The sequence below is a fragment of the Dipodomys ordii genome, unplaced genomic scaffold, assembly GCF_000151885.1.
Source record: "Dipodomys ordii isolate 6190 unplaced genomic scaffold, Dord_2.0 Scaffold98, whole genome shotgun sequence".
Lineage (NCBI taxonomy): Eukaryota > Metazoa > Chordata > Mammalia > Rodentia > Heteromyidae > Dipodomys > Dipodomys ordii.
Genome location: NW_012267314.1, coordinates 7,806,738 through 7,825,759, shown reverse-complemented (window position 1 = coordinate 7,825,759; position 19,022 = coordinate 7,806,738). Strand labels below are relative to the sequence as shown.

Here is a 19,022-nt window from a genome sequence, read left to right as displayed (position 1 = left end):
AGTGGTGCTGTGGCTCAAGTGGTAGAGCACTAGCCTTGAGCTGAAGAGCTGAGGGACAGCACCCAGGCCCAGAGTTCAGGCCCCATGACCGGACCCAAAAAGAAAAAAGAAAAGCCTTCCTCCTTGGAGGTTTGCAACCGACTAATTTGGTGTTTTACAGGCCAACTAATAAAGGTCGGGGGTTGGGCTGCCCATTGGAGGCTTGGTGGTTGAGGCTGCTCCTAGTTCTGGGTATATAGTCCAGGACAAAGTAGTCGCAGGACCCCTCTCTGGTGTAAATAGTGTAAATAAACTTCTTTAAAAAAAAAAAAAACAAGAAAAGAAAAAGAAGAAGAAATGAATCTAAGCCACGCCCATGGGCAGATGACAAGGTGCACTAGAAGGATCAATAACACGACCAATTGTAACCAGTCGGTGACAAGCAGTGGGAACAGTCCAGCCTCGCAGACAGTCTCCTTCCCAGAGTTTATCTGACAGCATTATGCCGCTGCTCAAAATGCTTCCCAAAGGGATGTGGGTTTATTTTTTCCTCTAGAGTTCTAAAAATATTCTGCGGGTTTCATCTCTGTGTGCATTGTGCTATTGTTACGAGCAGCATAGATTAATCTATTGTAAAAATGTTCCTCTGTCAGGCAGGAGTGGAGATGGGCAGTAATGCTTTGACAACTCCTTGGGGTTAAGCTGAATGGAAGAGATCCTTTCTTGGGTCTTAGAGCACAGCCTGTTGCTGGTGGGAGCTTTTGTGTCACTGTCACCTGTGCTGCCACACTGTCTCTGCACTGAAGGTGGCCCCTGCAGCACTAACTGCTATCGCTGTCTGGGACCTGGTGACCTCCTGACCCCACCGTTGGATTGAAGACAACTACAAGGGTTCCTTGGGGACAGATCTCCATCAGGCATCTACAGAACCCAAAGACATTGAGCAAATGACCTACTGCCAGCAAAATCACCATGCCTGGATAGCATGGCAGACAGAGAGTAGCTCTGCTTCTCTTAGCCTATCTCCTATGGTAGTCAGGCAATGGAATCAAAGCAGCTACCATCCAGATGCTCTGGTCCTTCTATCCCAACAAGTTTATCTATCTTGAGGCAGCAAAACATGATGGCCAAGGTAAATGCAACCTACGTTTTTGTGGTTCCTTGAGAAAGGACAGAGCTCTTAAGACTAAATCAAGCTTCTTTGTATCAGCTTACCAAAAGAAATAACCAAGCTATCCATAAAGCTCCCCATCTCTGAGAATAACAATGACCCCCATCTTCAGTGGTAATGGGTCCAGCCTGGCCAGTGGGACCACTTGAGGCCCAAAACAAGCCAAGGAGGAGCTTCCCTGTGGTCTTCAAGGTGCAATGTCTTGCCAATCACAGACTCTTCCAGAAATAAGCAACCTCCCCTGCAGCTTGAACCTTTGCATAAAACTCTAGTTTATCATGGGTGTTATGGACTGAAACTATGACCGTCTATGGAATGCGCCTGAAGAGTGTGTTTGGGAACGTAGGGAGACATTTCATAGTGTTGTATCTGGGGCAATTCTCTGGCTCAAGACTGCAGGCCTTGAAATCCAGGCTGTGTGTCTTTTTAGTTCTATTACCTGGTCAAGCTTACTTAACTTTTTGCCCCTTACTCTCTTCCTCTGTGAAAATGGAATTAACTACAAGGTCTGTCCAGAGCCACCTTAGGAGAATTAGATACATGCATGCATGTAAGCTGCCTAGGAAAGTATTTGCTGGGTAGGAAGGGCTGATGGTACAATGTTTCCTGATTCCCTGTCTGGGCTTCACTTTGAAGCCTGTTGCCTTTTCAGAAACAGGTTACCAAACTACCTCTGCCTATGAAATTTTCACAGCTCTCTGCTGCCCCCTGCTGACATACCATTGATACTATCAGCATAACTATCAGCTACAGTTACCACTACCCACTCAACATTGAATAATATACCCTAATCTATAACCAAGCTGACATACATATTGTCCCTCTAAAATCCCATGCTTTCTGGGTCACTAATCTACTAAACATATCCTTCCTCTCCTCACGTCCCCCTACCCAAGCCAGGCCCATCTGAAATGCAAGGCATTTGCCTGGCCTCACTGTGCTCCTCCAAAACTCTAACCCTCCCAGAGCACATTGCTCATTCTATCACGTCTATTCTTCTCTTTGTGGTAGTACGTTGTGAACTCATCTCTGCCTTTAGATCAGAACTCTGCCTTCCCAGCAGCACAGGAATGACCACACACTAATTCCCTGTTCAATCAAAGGCCTCCTGTCCAGTACTTGCAGAGTCAGTGATGGATGATTCATCAGCCCCAGCCCATCACCTCCCACCTTCCTGCAGTCACCTGGGCTCCTAGCTCAAGCCTCACTTCCTGAGGAAATCTTCCTAGATGATCTGGGTTTTCTCATAGCAACGTCTATGTATCATTCTAACACCAACATGCACCATACCTTTCCATTTCCATTTTTACTTGTGTGTTTAATACTGGCCATCCCTACAGGACTACAAGGCTTTACGATGGCCGTGGTGCCTGCCTTTCTTTACCATCCTGTTCCCGGACACCAGGGTAGTGCCACATACACATGAAGTTACACAATGAACTATTTGATGAGTCAAAAACTAAGGAAGCCAGAATAAACAGAATCTGAGTCAAGATGTTAAGAGATATGTATTCAATGTATTCATTCTAATACCTTACATTTGCTCCATTTCAACCTTTCACATTTAAGACACTAAATTATAGCTAAGTAGGGATATAGATTACATAGATGGATAGATCGATGTTTAGACACAGACAGACAGACAGACAGACATAGACAAAGAATAACAGTTTCCTAGAATGTGGTCATAGTCTTCCTCTGATCTTTACCTTCAGTGCTCATGTCTGCTGTGGGCATCCAGACATAGGCCAAGCCTTCCTCCTTATACAGCTTCATCATAGTGTCTGGACTCATGGGTTCTGGGTAGCGATTACAGCCGGAGGAGTTCTGCACGATATCCCATTCCGTCTGGAAATTCATGACAGCTGTAATCCCCAGTTCATGCTTCAGTTTGATGGTAACATGCTCCACTTGGCGAGGACAGCTTCCCAGCCAGATATTTGGCACAATTCTAACAAGAATACATGGGCCAACTATTAGCATTGTGGCTGTAACATGATGGCCAAGAAGTATTAAATTATAATTTGCCTTTTGGTCTGGCAGAGAAAAACCTGCATTTTATAGGGCCGTGAAGGACAGTGTTATTCTTATTGAAAGAAAAGGTATGTGGATGCTGCTTTTTTGAGGAAAACAAAGAATTCACTTAGGTAGGATGTCGGACATGGGTACCAGCAAACCTCATCAGATGGCCCCAGTGCCCTTTGCCCTTCCCACCTCAGGCCGCCCTCCACCCGGTATGCTGCAGGGAGCAAGATGTCTGATGTCACTTCTCAACAGTAAGTAAACTTGTACAAATTTGTTCCAAAGAGAATAATCTGACACCTTTAAAAGTGCCTTTTTGTTCATCTTATCTTACCTCTAATCATCTTTTAATGTGAGTGACAGTTTAAGCAATTTTTAGTATCAGAATTTTTAAGGTAGGAAAAAAAGCTTGTTTAAGTAGGCTGCTTAGAGAATAAAAATTGTATTTAGGTACTTTTTATGTAAGACATACCAAAACACAAAGACATAAGAAAGGAATAAATGTTATGGCGATCTTGCAATTGAATTGTAAAAGACATTATAACTCACCAGAGAACCATTTTGTGAATAATTTACCACAGATTATGATTGACATGGAGAATGTCTGGTTTCTCTAGTAGAGATCATTTAGAAAGGTCAAAGAGAAGTCACTACCAAATGGGCAGTGACAATCTACCCAGAGGAGGATTAAAAGCAGAGCTTAAAAATATATTTTAATTATCCCTAAGTAGTTCTACAAAGGATTTGCAATTCCACATGTCAGTCTCTGAGTACAATGGCTATGGATTAATGTCACCCCTTTCGTGATTCTTCCCAGTCCCTGCCAACCCTATCCACCCCTCAATTTATCTAGCTCCATTTGCAAATATACACAACGAATAGTATGACATTTGCCCACCCTTTCTAGCTTGCATTCGTGTCGCATGAGGTACATTATAAAAACAGCTATTACCAGAATCTTTCTGAGACATATTCCTAACATGGGTCTTGAATAAGGACTGTGATTTCATGGATCATTGGTCTTTCTTGTTTCTCTAAGAAATTTGCCAGATTATTTATTCAGTCATATTTCAGACTCACAGCTTGGTAGTCTCTTTAAGCATGCAAGAAAATCTTCATAAATAGATCCTGATACCTTTCAAAAGCAGTCTGTTTGGAAAGAAGAGAACATGGAATTTCTCAGTGACACCACATGCACACATAAATTGAAGTCCTATCTTTCTCCACAAATAATTTCAAGACTGTAAATGACTCCTAGACAGAAAGTAAGAAATATGACAGCATTTTGAGAGACTGTCTGTCCATGTGTTTAATGCACAGGGTCAGGCACCACACTGTAATGCTGAGCTACTCAGGAGGCTGAGATCTGAGGATCACAGTTTGAAGCCAGGATGGGCAGGAAAGTCTGTGAGACTCTTATCTCCAATAAACTCTACTAGAAAAAGCTGAAGTGGTGCTGTGGCTCAAGTGGTAGAGCACTAGCCTTGAGCAAAAGAAGCTCAGGGACAGAGTTCAGGCCCTGAGTTCAAACCGCAGGACTGGCAAAACAAAAACAAAATCTAAACATTAAAAAAAAACACCTAAACATACTTGAGTCATGACAAGTATTTATTGTGGTTATATGCAAAAAAAGAATAATTTGTAGGAAAAAATTGTATGCTTGAATTTTTTAACTATTTCTGCTGAGATTAACCAAACTACATTTAAATAAAATCCATCCTAGTCATGTTACAAGTTAACTGAACACAAGGGGAAAGAAACGAATGGCTGCCAAGTTTGGAGTCTGCCTTCTCAGACTACATCTCAAAGTCCATGTAATCCATTTGAGGGAGTGTGGGCCTGCACAGGGAGTCACGCCATTTGTTTAACCTTGGGGACTGGGAGCCTGTCCTACAGCAGCTACTGAAGTGAAAGGCATGAGCCACTGGCTCACATGAGCGGTCAGGCGGAGGAGGCTCCCTGGCAATAATGAGGACACCAGGTAGAGTGAGAACCCACGTGCTGGAAAAAATCACCACAGGGAACTGATGGGAAGAACTGGCACAGAAGAGACAAGAGACACCAGGAGGCACATCCACTCCGTGGGCTCAACAGCAGAGATCCCATCACTAATGGCCATGAGAAATTGCAGAATAACCTTTACCGAAAGGTAAGAATTAGCATTATATTATGTCCACAGGAGAAATAAAAAGAGTAGTGAGAAACCCCAGATAATGGTGGAACAGATGTATGAACATTGGCTTTTATTTATGCAGTGCCCTCCTCCTTGGCAAACCAGCACTACACCATTCTAAAAGCAACAAACAACAACAAAAACAAACATGAGGCTCTTTCAAAACCCAGCGAAGAACTTATGGGGAAAACACAATGTAGTATTTTGTCAGTTAGGTAATTGTGCTACATTTAAATTATTTACTATTTTGACTGTGGCTCAAGTGGTAGAGCGCTAGCCTTGAGCTAAAGAGCTCAGGGACAGCGCCCAGGCCCAGAGTTCAGGCCCCACGACTGGACCAAAAAAAAAATTATTTATTATTTTGGGGGCAATTCAATGTGAAATTAAAATGTGGCCTGGCTATTAAATAATAAGTAAAAAAAAAAAAAAGTCTATCAGTCCTGTACTTTGGATCTCATTAGTGACAAAGCAAGAGAAACATAAAAAAAAAATCAACATATCATAAGCTTTAACTTTCATGAGTGCATATAGCCCCTTCTGCTCAAAGTTTGTCCTCTAGTATTCAGTATTAAATTATTAATGACAAATGTCTACTCCAAAAGGGCGCTTATAACAGGGGAAGCTAGTTCAGGCTGAATAACTGCTCCAAGACAAATTCCAGCTTAGAAAGTCATACCAATTAGCTCCTTTTTTAAAAACATCATTTTATTAGCATTTCACGTGGATCACACAGTATAGCGTAAATAGAGTGCATAGAGATTGCGTTAAATGACAATACTAGGGTTTTTTTTTTCACTATGTTACATAGCCGATAGCCAGATGAAGCAAACAATTTTGATCTAATGTCCTTTTTATTTTCTATCTTATCAAATTCCATATGATTAAATCAATCACAAAAATATAATGAGATGATGTCCCCCAAAGTTTATTTGATGAAGTCTTTACACCATCTTCTCGGAGAGTGACCTTGTGTGGAGGCAGGGTCTCTGCATTAGTAACTAAGTTAATCTGAGATCCTCCATCCAACTCAATGCAGGCCATGTTCTTGCAGGGCAACAGCTGGAAATAGGCACTGAGGGAAGACGATGTAAAGACACAGAAAGAACATGGTCACTGCTGCAAACAGGCCGAGGAGGCAGCCTGCAACAGATCTTTCTCTTGTCCCCTGCCCCATTATGAAAACTTTTAGGCACACAGAAATGTGAAGCCGCACATCTCTCTCACGAGACCACTTATATGACGGGCCTTTGTTACAGCAGCCATAGTAGACTAACAAATGCCTGAACCTTCTGGTTTAAAATATATCATCCATCCCATCATCCAGATTCTTCTTTGTATATCGAGCTACAGGTGTATTTTCACAGGCATTTTTCACTAGTCAGCGTGATTTTGACAAACACTCCTACTATTTGTGTATAGCACTCCAATGACACCCTGGGACACAGTACACACCCACCAGCCCGCTCCATCATCCTGCATCCTCTCCCCTGAACTCCTTCCACGTGGCAGGGAACACCACCACATCCTTGGCTAAACCCTTCCCTTCAGCTTTCTGGCAACACTTCAGTTCTGAAGTAACTCGTTTTGATCCATGCAGTACAGTGTTGACCTCCTCCACAGGGCCTTCAAAAACCAGACTCCAATGGAAAGTCACCTAAAATGTATCAGAGTACAGTCTCTAAAAGTCATAGCTAGGCTCATGCTTTTTTTGCCTTTTCTTTTTTCCTTTTTTGGTGCTGGAAGCACCTTATTTATATGCCTACTATTCTATCATGAACACACTTTCAATCCTTTAGCTTTTAGGTTACTTTTGAGAGGTCTCACTAACTTTTGCCTGGGCTAGCCTTGGACCACAATCTTTATACCTCCTCCTCTCAAGTTGCTGGGACCACTGGTGTGCACTATGGTGCCCAGCATTATAACTTCTTAAGGCTCTTGAGTCAAAGACAGTTTGGCCTTCTCGCTCTGAAGCATTTGTTTCCCTGGAATTTTATGATATGCCATATTACAAAGTATAGGGGTAAAATCACTCACACAGTTCACTTCTTAAAAGTCAACCACAAGATTACACAAAGACTGAGATACATAGCTTTGTGGCTTCAGTTGGTTCCCTTGACATGAATTGAAACAAAATGTTCCTCTAAAATAGCCTCGTGGTGTGTTCATTTTGTTTCCAGGACTGAGCCTCCTTTGAAGGAGTAAAATGTCATCTTTGGAATTTTTCCACATAATGAACTTGAAAGGATTTATTTAAAATTAATCACTTGGCATAATAAATGGGGAACAACAGAAGATCAAAGAAGTAATAAAAATTAAACATGGGTAACTGTATTTGTTTTAAGATCATTCGGCCTGTTCAACAAATATGTAATGATGCCTGTTTGTCTGGTTTGGGGGGTTTTTTTGGCCACGCACTCAAAGCACACTTTTATTTGGGTCTGCAGAGTCTGAGGGCAGGCAATAAATTTCAATTTGCCCAATTTATAAAGGACAAACTCAGGGATTCAAATAGACAGTCCTGGGCGAGCTGGACTTCAGATTAGACAGGAGAGGCTTTTCTGAAGCAGTGGTACTACACCTGAGATCTGACATACAAAAATGGGTGACTGGGTCAAGGGATATCATCCTCACAAACTGACACGTTCAGTTAAAAATCCCTGTGTACAACTACTTAATGACAATATAAATAAATCAAATAAATTTAATTGCATTTTAAAACAGAAAAAAAAAGAAAAATGAAAAGAAAATTCAGCCCAGGAGCCAACAGGCAACACCTACTAAAATCCAGCTGACACAAATGCTATTTCACAGAGACAGTTTAACATACACTTGGTTTCTGTGTCTCGTCCAAATGACCTCGTTAGGTGGTTATGCACATCTATTATCTGGTCTGTGACACTCTGTTTTTCCAGCTTATGGTCTCCATGCCTCTTGTCTCCTCTGTGATCTCTACATGCCTTCTAAGTATAAATGTTTCTCAGAGTTCCAAACTGGTCTCTCTTCAGTTGTTACATGCCTAGATGTCTCATTAACATAACTGCTTAAACTGCCATCCATAAGGCAGGCAAATTCCAAATCTACTTTGCTCAGATCTCAACTGGGAATTCTCCTGTATCAACTGAACTCATCTGTGCCAACTTGTACTTTTCGCTTCCTACCCACAAACCTGATTCTTCTGAATTTTGCCCAGTCTCCATAAATGGTGCTACAAAGTGCCCAGTTATCTAAGCCAGAAAATTTTACTTGGATTCTCGCTCTTCCTTTCCCTCTCCCATTAATCTAGCCATGCAAGTCAATATCCTGCATTAATGTCAATTGCTTCCTGATTGCCATTACCATCGCCTTCCTTCAGATCCTCAGCACTCAAAAATTGTCGTTTATACCAATAGCTTCTTAAGTGACCTCCCAGCCTGTCTTCCTTTCCTACATTACTGGAGTTGTCATTTAAAACAAATCACGGCCAGGAGCCAGTGGCTCAAGCCTATAACCCTAAGCTACTCAGGAGGCTGAGATCTGAAAAGCACCTAAAATCTGGAAGTGGAACTGTGGCTCAAGATAGTCGATTGCTAGCCTTGAGCACAAAAGCTCAGGGAAAGCTTCCAGGTCCTGATTCAAGCCCCACAACCAAGCCAACCAAAAAAAAAAAACAAAACACCTGACACCCTGCTATAAATACAGAGGTGATTACCCATCATTTTCTACAACATCTCAATACTTTGACCTCATCCTTTAGAATATGACTCCCATGGAAATCTCTAATCCCACATCACCATGTGAGCAGAAAATTTAAGGGTAATGTTTTTACTTGTCTTGAAAAGTCCCATGCCTTCTCCTCTCCTGCTACTCTTCTTCTTGTGTTGCATTTTCACTGTTCATATTCTGATTAAGCTAACTTCATCTTCTTGATTCTCCAAAGGCCCTGAGCTCCTTCTTACATTCCCATAACAATTCACGCAAATAATCGCAGAGCTTTAGTTCAGACTCCTGTCTCCCTACCCTGAATGATCAGACTTACCGAAAGCTTCCTGCTCCACAGTGAGCACCTGAAAACTAGAGTGATGTTACTAATCACCATATCCTTAGAACTTAACATCAGGGGTTTCGGGTCAGGGTCTGGGCGAAGGCACGGTTGGCATCATGTCCGGCCGCAAAGGTGGCAAGAAGAAGCCCCTGAAGCAGCCCAAGAAGCAGGCCAAGCAGATGCATGAGGAAGACAAGGCCTTCAAGCAGAAACCGAAAGAGGAGCAGAAGAAACTCGAGGAGCTGAAAGCGAAGGCCGCGGGGAAATAAATCTGGCAAAAAGTAAGCTGTTCCTTGTCCCTGAGATGATGGTGACCCTTGATTCCATTCCCATTCAACATCTGGATTTCCTGTCGTAACATTTCTGCCACCTACAGGTAGAATGAAGTTTTGTCTAGGATTCTGAACATTAAGAACGACCTTTAAAAAAAAATCCTACAGTGGCTCAGTCTGTAGTTTGTCAGCCATTGTGTCAGCCATTGCTACCTCAGCTGTAAATTTCAAGTAAACCCAGCCTGGGTTCCTGCCAGAGTCTGCTCTTTGTTCTACTCTTGCATTCTGTATCATCTTGAAAGTAAACCACTCATTTAAAAGGCTAAAAAAAAGAAAAAGAAAAAAAAGAACTTATCATCAGCCTCATCGCAACCACTAAAAGCAATAGATGGTTGAAAGAACAAATGAAGGAATGAAGTACCATCTGTAGATATGGCTTTACTAGCCAAAGACATTTTAGCTGGTTCATTCAACCGCCACTAACTAAACAGCCTTTCTATGACTTTTGCAAACTGTGATGAAGACATTTTCAACAGTGTTATCCCAAGGATATATGCAATAAGTTATTGGTTGAATTTAGCTCAAAAATAATACTTTTCTCTACAGGCAAACACAAAAGCTTTTTTTAGTAAGAATATAAAACTATGTATCTCAGTGTGTTTCTTTTTTTTCCTTAACTGCCAGAAAGCTTAAATTTAGTATTTAATAGTACTAATTAGACTGTCTCAAATCCTTTATAATTTTTATTCTATTTGTTCTCGTGGACAGTGTGTTTCCTATCCTAAATGCTTCTATGTATATAATAGCTTTTCTAAAACCTCCTAAGGTACCTCAGCGCAGTAGGTAGCACTTTAGTCTCATAAAAACCTCCTGTTATAAATAATTATATATTTGTAAGCTGGTGGAGAATGGTGGTAAAGTCTTCAAACTACTTAACTTCTTCCACCTTCATGGTTTCCATCAAGACAGCCACATAAACACAGAGACAGGCCTCTATTTGAGCCGTCCAGTTTCATTACATTTCAGAATCCTTGAATCTTGGTCAGTTTGATTCTGCAGCTATGTACATCTATTCAAAGATCTCACTGACACAAACTAAACTGAATATTGTAACAGGCAGTACAATTCATCTGCAATAATTATATATATATATATATATATGTATATATTACCTATTATGTATTACCACCTATCATGCTAAATCTTATAACCCATGCACAATAAGGCTGTTTCATTTCCTGCTATGCATTTTATATGTTAGCTATTAATCCAAGTGGACACGCTTACATACAAAACCAAGTGAAATTCTAGAGTAGTGCTTAAAACCATGGGCAACATTAGAATTCCTTGGAGGTTTCCATGGAAATATTTCTGTCCAATCTCAGTGAATTCAGGATCTCTGCAGTGGTGGGAGTGGCTTCAAGGATCCTTATTCTAAGTCCTCCTAATGATTCTAATGGACATTGAGGCTTAGCAATCACTGGGGTGAAGCGGGGAGAAGGGTCAAGCTTAGCAATACTGGGGTGGAGCCGGGGAAAGGGGTCAAGCTGGAGATAAAAAATGTGTCATCTTTGCAGTTGGCCTAACCAAACAGAACCAAGAAGATATAACCCAATGAAATAGACATATAACACGTAATAAGACTGAAGCAGTATAAAGTGTCTTCCAACAAAGAAAAGCCAAGGATTCGATGGATTCACTGCTGAAATTTGTTGGACCTTTAAAGAAAAAAAATAACATCACTAGTCCTCCAATGTGTTCATACAATAGAAATGGAAGTAACGCTATCAACTTCATTCTATGAAGCCATCACTACCCTCATTCCCAAATCAGAAAAGGACATAACTTATAAAAAATAAAAAAATAATTATAGGCCAATATCTCTTGTGAACATAGATACAAAAGTTCTTAATAAAAATACTTTCAAACCAAATTTCAACAATATTTTCAAAAATATCATATACCATGATCAAGTTGGCTTCACACCAGGGATTCAAGGAGAGTTCAATACACAATCAATAGGTATAAACAGATGAGGGACAAAAGCCACATCATCTTGGCACATGATAAGCTTTAGACAAAATTCAACACTCAAAAAATCCCAGAAGAAAAGGAATAGAAGGAATGTGCCCCAATATAACAAAGGCTATATAGGACAATCCTATAGGCAACATCATGCTAATAAGGAAACCATGAAATCATATTCACAAGAAATAATGCAGGGGTGTATATGCTTCTCACCTTTATTCAATATAGTACCAGAACTCCTGGCCAGGACAATAAGAAAAAGAAATAAGAGGGATTTAAATAGAGAAGGAAGAAGTAAAATTATCCCTATTTGCAGGAGATATGATCTTATATTTAAATACCCCAAAATAACACAAAAATCTCTGATATCTGATAAACTCAGCTGTGTAGGAGGATATAAAATCAATGTTAAAAATCTATAGTTTTGCCAGGCATCAGTGGCTCATGCCTATAATCCTAGATACTCAGGAGGCTGAGATCTGAGGATCACAGTTCAAAGCTAGTCCAAGCAGGAAAGTCCATGAGACTCTTATCGCCAATTAACCACCAGAAAAGCAGAAGTGGAGCTGTGGCTCAAAGTAGTTGAACACTAGTCTTGAGCAAAAGGAGCTCAGGGACAGTGCCCAAGTCCTGAGTTCAAGCCCCATGATGGACAAAAAAAAAAAAAAATCTACAGTTTATCTATACCAAAAAGGAACAGGATAAGAAAGAAACCAGTAAACCAGAGGGTAGTTCCACTGACAATAGTATTCAAAAAAAAACTAGATTAAAAAATGGAGATACTAGAAGACGGAAAGACCTTCTCTCGTGTGCATGAAGTGGCAGAATTAATATCATGAATATGCCTCATTTAAGAGTATTATGTAACTAATCCTACAAGAACAGCGTAAGGGTAACCTCACATGGGTAAACTTGTTCCAATACACATTCGGCTTCAGGGTGACCAGCCTCTGTGGAGCACACCTCAGGAAACACAAGACTGGTAAAGCCCTTTTATTTTGGCGGGGGGGGGGGTCCGGTCGTGGGGCCTGAACTCTGGGCCTGGGCGCTGTCCCTCAGCTCTTCAGCTCAAGGCTAGCACTCTACCACTTGAGCCACAGTGCCACTTCCGGCTTTTTTCTTTTTGCTTATGTGGTGCCGAGGAATCAAACCCAGGGCCTCGAGCATGCAAGGCAAGCGCTCTACCACTGAGCCACCTTCCCAGCCCTGGTAAAGCCCTTTAAACCCAGTGTAACTTGAGTCATCTCTCTACCTTCAAAGGGCTGGAAAACTATAGTCCATGGTTGAAAACCACCTTGTCTCATGTTTTGCAAATAAAGTTTTACTCAAAATAGCCATATTTAATTGCCTACCCATTGCTTTTTATCTTATTCTCCACAATTGTAGCAGATTTGAATCATCAAGACAGAAACTATATAACCCACAAAGGTTAAAATGTATCTTGAAAAAAATGCCTGTCTCTGCTTTAGAGGCATAATGAATTGGGAAGCCTGCAGCTCAATTTGAGACTCACTGAATCATCAAGGAAAATTTTGTTCTAGCAATGGGTACTTCTATACCTATTTGTCTATAAGGAGAAAGGCAAAGGCAAGATTCACATATCTAGCTAGCTGGATGGATAGATAGATAGATAGGTAGGTAGGTAGGTAGGTAGATAGATAGATAGATAGATAGATAGATAGATAGATAGATAGATAGATAGATAGATAGATAGATAGATAGATAGATAGATAGATAGATAGATGTAGATAAAGAGAGAGGAAGAGTACAAAGAGAGCGAATGGCCATAGGCGTGGTGGCAGAGACAAACAATGAGGATTATCACAAAAGCTCCTGTGATGGAGAAGAAGCAAACTGTAAACAGAAGATGATTGATGGTTCTAACCTTCAAGTTAGATGCTTTCATGTGATGGGCACTTTTTCACACTGCCTCTCCAATAGTCTATACAAATATCTTTTTCTTTCCTTTATAATTACTACTATTAATGAAGTAGAAAATATGCTCTGGTTATCTGATTCTCGTAAGTCAGGTCTTCTCATCTTCACTCTATAGGTGAAGCCAAGTCATATCAAGCTTAAGCAAACTTCTCCATGGTTGAGCTTGTAGTCAAACTTCATTTGCTCAGTCTCAGATCTCCCACTGTGCCTTGCCAGTCAAGAATTTCTTCCAAACCCTAAGAAATGTTATATAAGGTTCTGATAACTGAAATTTTTTTTTCTCCTACTAATAACCTATTGATTCTCTACAAGCTCAGCTCTTGGATAGGGGTAAAAGAAAATTTAAAGACAGGTGAGGCAAAATAAAGTAAGGAATCTGCCAGAATCTGGCATAGATAGAAACTCCATAACATTTATCTTAGGGGCTGAATTTGATATGAGTAGAAACACAGGAAGCTACTGAAGAATAAAGAATAACCGCATTGTCTGAAAATGGCAGCTGCAAACCTTCTCTCTTGTGTTCCATCTAGTCAGCTTCTCTCAGCCAAATGTAAATTACAAGAAATATAATTTGGTGTTTAGAAAATATGCTTAATTTACCACTAAAGCCATACAATTTTTCTTGAAGAAGTGAATCCTGCATCAGCGTTTTAAAATGATGGTGATTAAGATGACTACAATACACTTCCACTGTTCCTTTCCTTTCATTATTTGTGGCACCCTGACGGCAGGTAATTATGCTTTGGTGGATTTTCCTCTTAGATGTAATTTGGACCACTTATCTGAAATGCTCAGAAGGGAGCTGACTTGTCGACTAAAGAGAACACCTGCTTCGACCAATGCAAAGGACGCTGCTACTCCTGAGAGCCTCTTCCTCTCCTGGCAACACACAACTGTTCTGCAACCTGAAGCAGGGAGTGCTGTGCTAATGAATTGCCTTCTCTAGACAGTGCTTCATTTAAAAGACAGCAAGATTTGTATGACATACGACTTCATATTTACAAAAGGAAGGTCACGAGTGTGAAATAACCAAGGAAAGAAAACAGATTTAGTGACATATGTGCCTACAGACAGACAAACACATCTACAAATTCCCTCAGCTACTCAGCTACTTCAACAATTCATAATTTGCAATTGTGCTATTTCATAAAATAGGTCAAAAGGGACTTCAAGAAGTGTATGTCTGTTTGCCACACATGGAAATTCTGTGCATGGAAATTCTCTGCAGCCTCTTCTCTTTGGCATGGTACTCACTGTGGCTCATAAAAAGAGGATGGTCCCGGGGCTTTATTAAAACACTAAATTACTCTATTTCTGATTAGGTCCTGGGAAGCTTCAACTACATTTTTATGAGACTTTTATTCCTTTTATAATCTAAGACAGTGCAGCTATTACCTGGCTTTTTTTTTTTTTACGGTATCCTAACAAACATCAGGACACATTTTGGCAAATACAGCCATTTGGCTTCACTGCATTCTTGAGATAAGTGTAAGTGAGAAGAATACCAAAGATGTGAGTGCACAACTCAGGGGAATCCACTGCAAATCAGGTGATGAACTGAAAGGAGGATTTGCTTTCCTTTGACTACACTTTGCTACCTTCTTTTGTTTTCCATGAATGAGAATCCAATTTCCTGGTGGAAAATATTGAGGGAAAACAGGGTAACATGTTCTTCTGATTATTCATTTTTCAAATACATTAGGATTTTTGCAACCTATCTTTTTTTGAAGTATTTACAAGAAAGAGTATATGTACTGTAAAACATGAGTGCTTTACAGCTATACCAGAGCATACTGTTCAATAAGTTTTTAAAAATTGGGTATGTTCATATATCCGACCAGTGGCAGAATACAGAATACAGAACTCACACCTCCTTTCAATTTTTACCAACAAGAAGTCGCTTTGTCTAGCTTCCTGGATACATAAACTTCCATGAACTTGCTTTATCTACAAACTGAAACAGAAGTACTGAGCCTGAGGTCATCTCTATATTGTCATGCAACTCTGAAAGAATAAAGTCTAGACTTTTCATCTGGTGTGTTATCACCGGACTTCCTCCTAGCCAGTGGAAAGAAAAATTCCATAGGACAAGCCGATCTCTTTTGCACATTAAAGGAACTTGTGACTGCTTTCAATATAAGGATTAGAGGATATTCTCCTTCAAAGTCTTTATACAAAACCTTTGATATTGTTCCTTATGACCTTTAGCAGCTCACCATCTAGGAAAGAAAATTAAACACAGAAAAAGGATGTTAAGACAATAGATAAATTATAATCAAACCTTCAACTAATTGTCTCTGCTCAGATCACAGTTCTCAGCTGCTATTGGTTTTATGTTAATAAGAATTCTTCAGGGGAAAAAAATGAATTGTGGTGTGTGTGTGTACTAGAGAAAGTGACTTAGTTCAGGAACCGGCTTAACTACTTACAGAAGCTAACAAGTCCCATTTGCAGGGTGAATCTTTAGTAGGCTAAAGACTAAGAGCCCACAACACAGTTCAAATCCAAAGCAATCTGTTAGCAGAATGCCCTCTTCTTCCAGAAAAGGCCATCTTTCCCTAAGATCCACTCACACTAGGGATGCTAATCTGTTTAACTCAAAGTCAACTGTTTCATGTGCCAGTCTTACCTAAAGGTTCTGCTATGACTTGAATACGGATTAAAACTTTGGAGGCGTGGCCCCCAGTGCAGCAATGTACAAGAAATAGAAGCCAAAAGATGGAGGAGGCTCTTACATCAAGGGGAGTGCTGCCCTGGGAAAGGATTAAGACAGTTCTCAGGAAGCACACTTTCAGTCCTTTTAAGAAAGGTGTTCTGGAAGCTGGAGCCTGGCCTCACTCAGTCTCTGGCTTCTTGTGCTGAAATATGATCCCTTCCTTCCGTCTCTACCCACCACTGTACCCACCATCAGGAGATGCAGCCAGGTGCAAGCCCTCAAGCAGAGCCTTGCCTCTGTCCTGACTTTCAGCCCCTAAGACTCTGAGCTATACAGGTGTTTATTCTTTATACAGTTAACTGATCTTGGGTATTCCATTATGGTAGTGAAAAGCTAGCTCAGATACCTTCAAAGAAATATTTAGAAAAATATTTGATTAGCTATCCAATGGGTTAGCTACTAACATAAAATTTGGGGAGGGGAAGGGGAAAAAAAACAAAATGCTTAAATGTTGACCCATTGTAACAATGAGATATACAAGACACTATGGTGAAAACAAACTTTACAACTTCAGGTGCTAGGGATTGGGGGTGGCGGTGGGGGCAGGAGGGTGGGGGAGGGAGGAGTTCGGGAGGTGAGAAGGAAAGGGATGGTAGGGGGAAAAAAGGAGGGGGTAACAATGCTCAATAGGAAATGGACTCATTATCTTACTCATGTAACTGTAACCCCTCTGTACAGTATCTTTACAATAAAAATATATTTTAAAAAAATTAACCATCAAAAGTATGTATCACATGCTTTCTCTTAGGAGTTCTGATCTTTTCTTCATTTGATAGATTGATTTATTGCTAATTAAATTAGCAGGGATTCATGCTAGTTAATAAGCTCCTAGGGCAGGGAGATTGTCAATAGAGCAATATATTTTTATACAAGTGTCAATAAAGTACCATATTCTGCACTGTGTGCAATCTTAACATTGTGTCAAAGCACAAATGACAGAAAGTCATTTTAGGACCACAGAGCAGGATTAATAATAATAATAATATAAGAACAATAATCTAACCTATGTTACTGAACATTTTCTTGATTTTAGGAAATACAAAGGGATTTTGATCTGCTCTATTCATAGTCCAACAGGAATTCCCAGGTGTCTACAGACCTTTACAAACTGGGATTCTAACTCATTATTTTATTTCTGCAGTATTGGTAGACATAAATAATTTGCTCATGGACAACACCTCCTGCCTATCTATATAAAATAAAACAACAAATTTTGCTTGTACAGAGAATTTGCTACCTGGCTACTGATTTCCTAATATTAAGTATTTATAACAAGTATTATAGTCTAAATAATTTATCAAAATGACAAAGTAATATATCACTTATAAGAACAAAAGTACATAGAGTATAACAATAAAAATAGATATTTAAAAGGAACACAGAAAAATCCCACCTAATACAATAAAAACTGTCTTGTTTCCATATGAAGGAGCTGTGTAATAAAAGATAGCTATGGTCTCTAAAGCAAAAGCATGCTCATATTTCAAAGTTTATAGTTAGTAAAAATAAGAAACATCCTATGTGCCTTGCAATTTATCAGAAAAAAATGAGCTTATACAAAAGAGAGAGAGTATCTAGATTGTTAAATAAAAGGAAAGTTTAAATAGGTGACATAAGTAAGACTGAATATTTTATAACACTAAATATTAACAGGCTAGATTTACCTATCAATAAACAAAAAATGACTCTCTTAATCATTGAAAAGGCAAAAGTGAATGTGGTAAACATAAAATCATACTAAAAGTAAACTTGTTTGGAAATGTGCAAAATAAATATAAAAGTAATTTTTATCATTTTCTTTTATTCAACATGAATACATCAAGGCTTAAGATTCTGGTTGTTGTTTTAAGGTAGGGTCTCACTATGGAATTCAGACTGGTGTTAAATGCTTCATCCTTCTTGCTCACTCTCACAAGTGCTAGGATTATCACTGGGGTCTACTGCGTCCAGCCAAGGCTTAAGATTTTAATAGCATGCAAGGTTGAATTCAATGCAAAAATGAGAACTTTTGGCTATTTGAGAACTTTTGGCTATTCCACAGCATTGAACCCTCTGAATGGACAATAAAATTACATTTTACAATCAATTACATGATTGAATATGCTGATAAGATTCTTACTGACATGTTCAAATTTTTATCCAGTGGCAGGAAAAGGACTTCCCTAATGAGTTCTAGAGCAACTTAGTTGCTAATTTACAATACTCTTTATGGTGATCATTGAACATGTCTTAGAAACTTATATGTAGTAATGTTTTGCCTCATTTAATCCTGGCAATAAAACCACACAAGATAAGCTTTCAAGGGTAAGGAGTAGACAAATGAAGAGGAGAATGTATATCCTAAAGGATATGTATATCCTAAAGGATATTATCATAAGAAGCTTAAGGAAAGGGTTGGTAGGAGAAGGATGAATAAGCATTTTGAAAGAGGAGATCAAAATATATTATATTCATAAACTGCTTTATTAAATAGCAACTCCTCTGTACAATTAAATAATAAAAATAAAAATGGTAAAATGATAGTCATTGTTATTCACTAATAGGCAACATAGCAGTTAACTAACCCCAAACGCCACCAATACATAGTATAAAGTTAGGGTTCAAAGCCCTGACAGTCCAACTCGGAGAACAGGATTTTAATAACTCTATAAGCAGAAATTAATTTAAAACCTTAATTTAAAAAAACCTCACTTGAAGCACAG

At 39.6% G+C, this 19,022-nt stretch overlaps 1 protein-coding gene across 1 annotated transcript in view; it reads right to left on the bottom strand.

Moving 5' to 3' along the window:
- The window catches only part of Epm2a (epilepsy, progressive myoclonus type 2A, Lafora disease (laforin)), a 35,402-nt gene that overhangs the window by 6,869 nt on the left and 9,511 nt on the right, over positions 1-19,022 (bottom strand). The window contains exon 3 of the mRNA XM_013026943.1: positions 2,860-3,101. Within this exon, the coding sequence (XP_012882397.1) occupies positions 2,860-3,101 (242 nt within the window). The remainder of the gene's footprint in view (positions 1-2,859; positions 3,102-19,022) is intronic.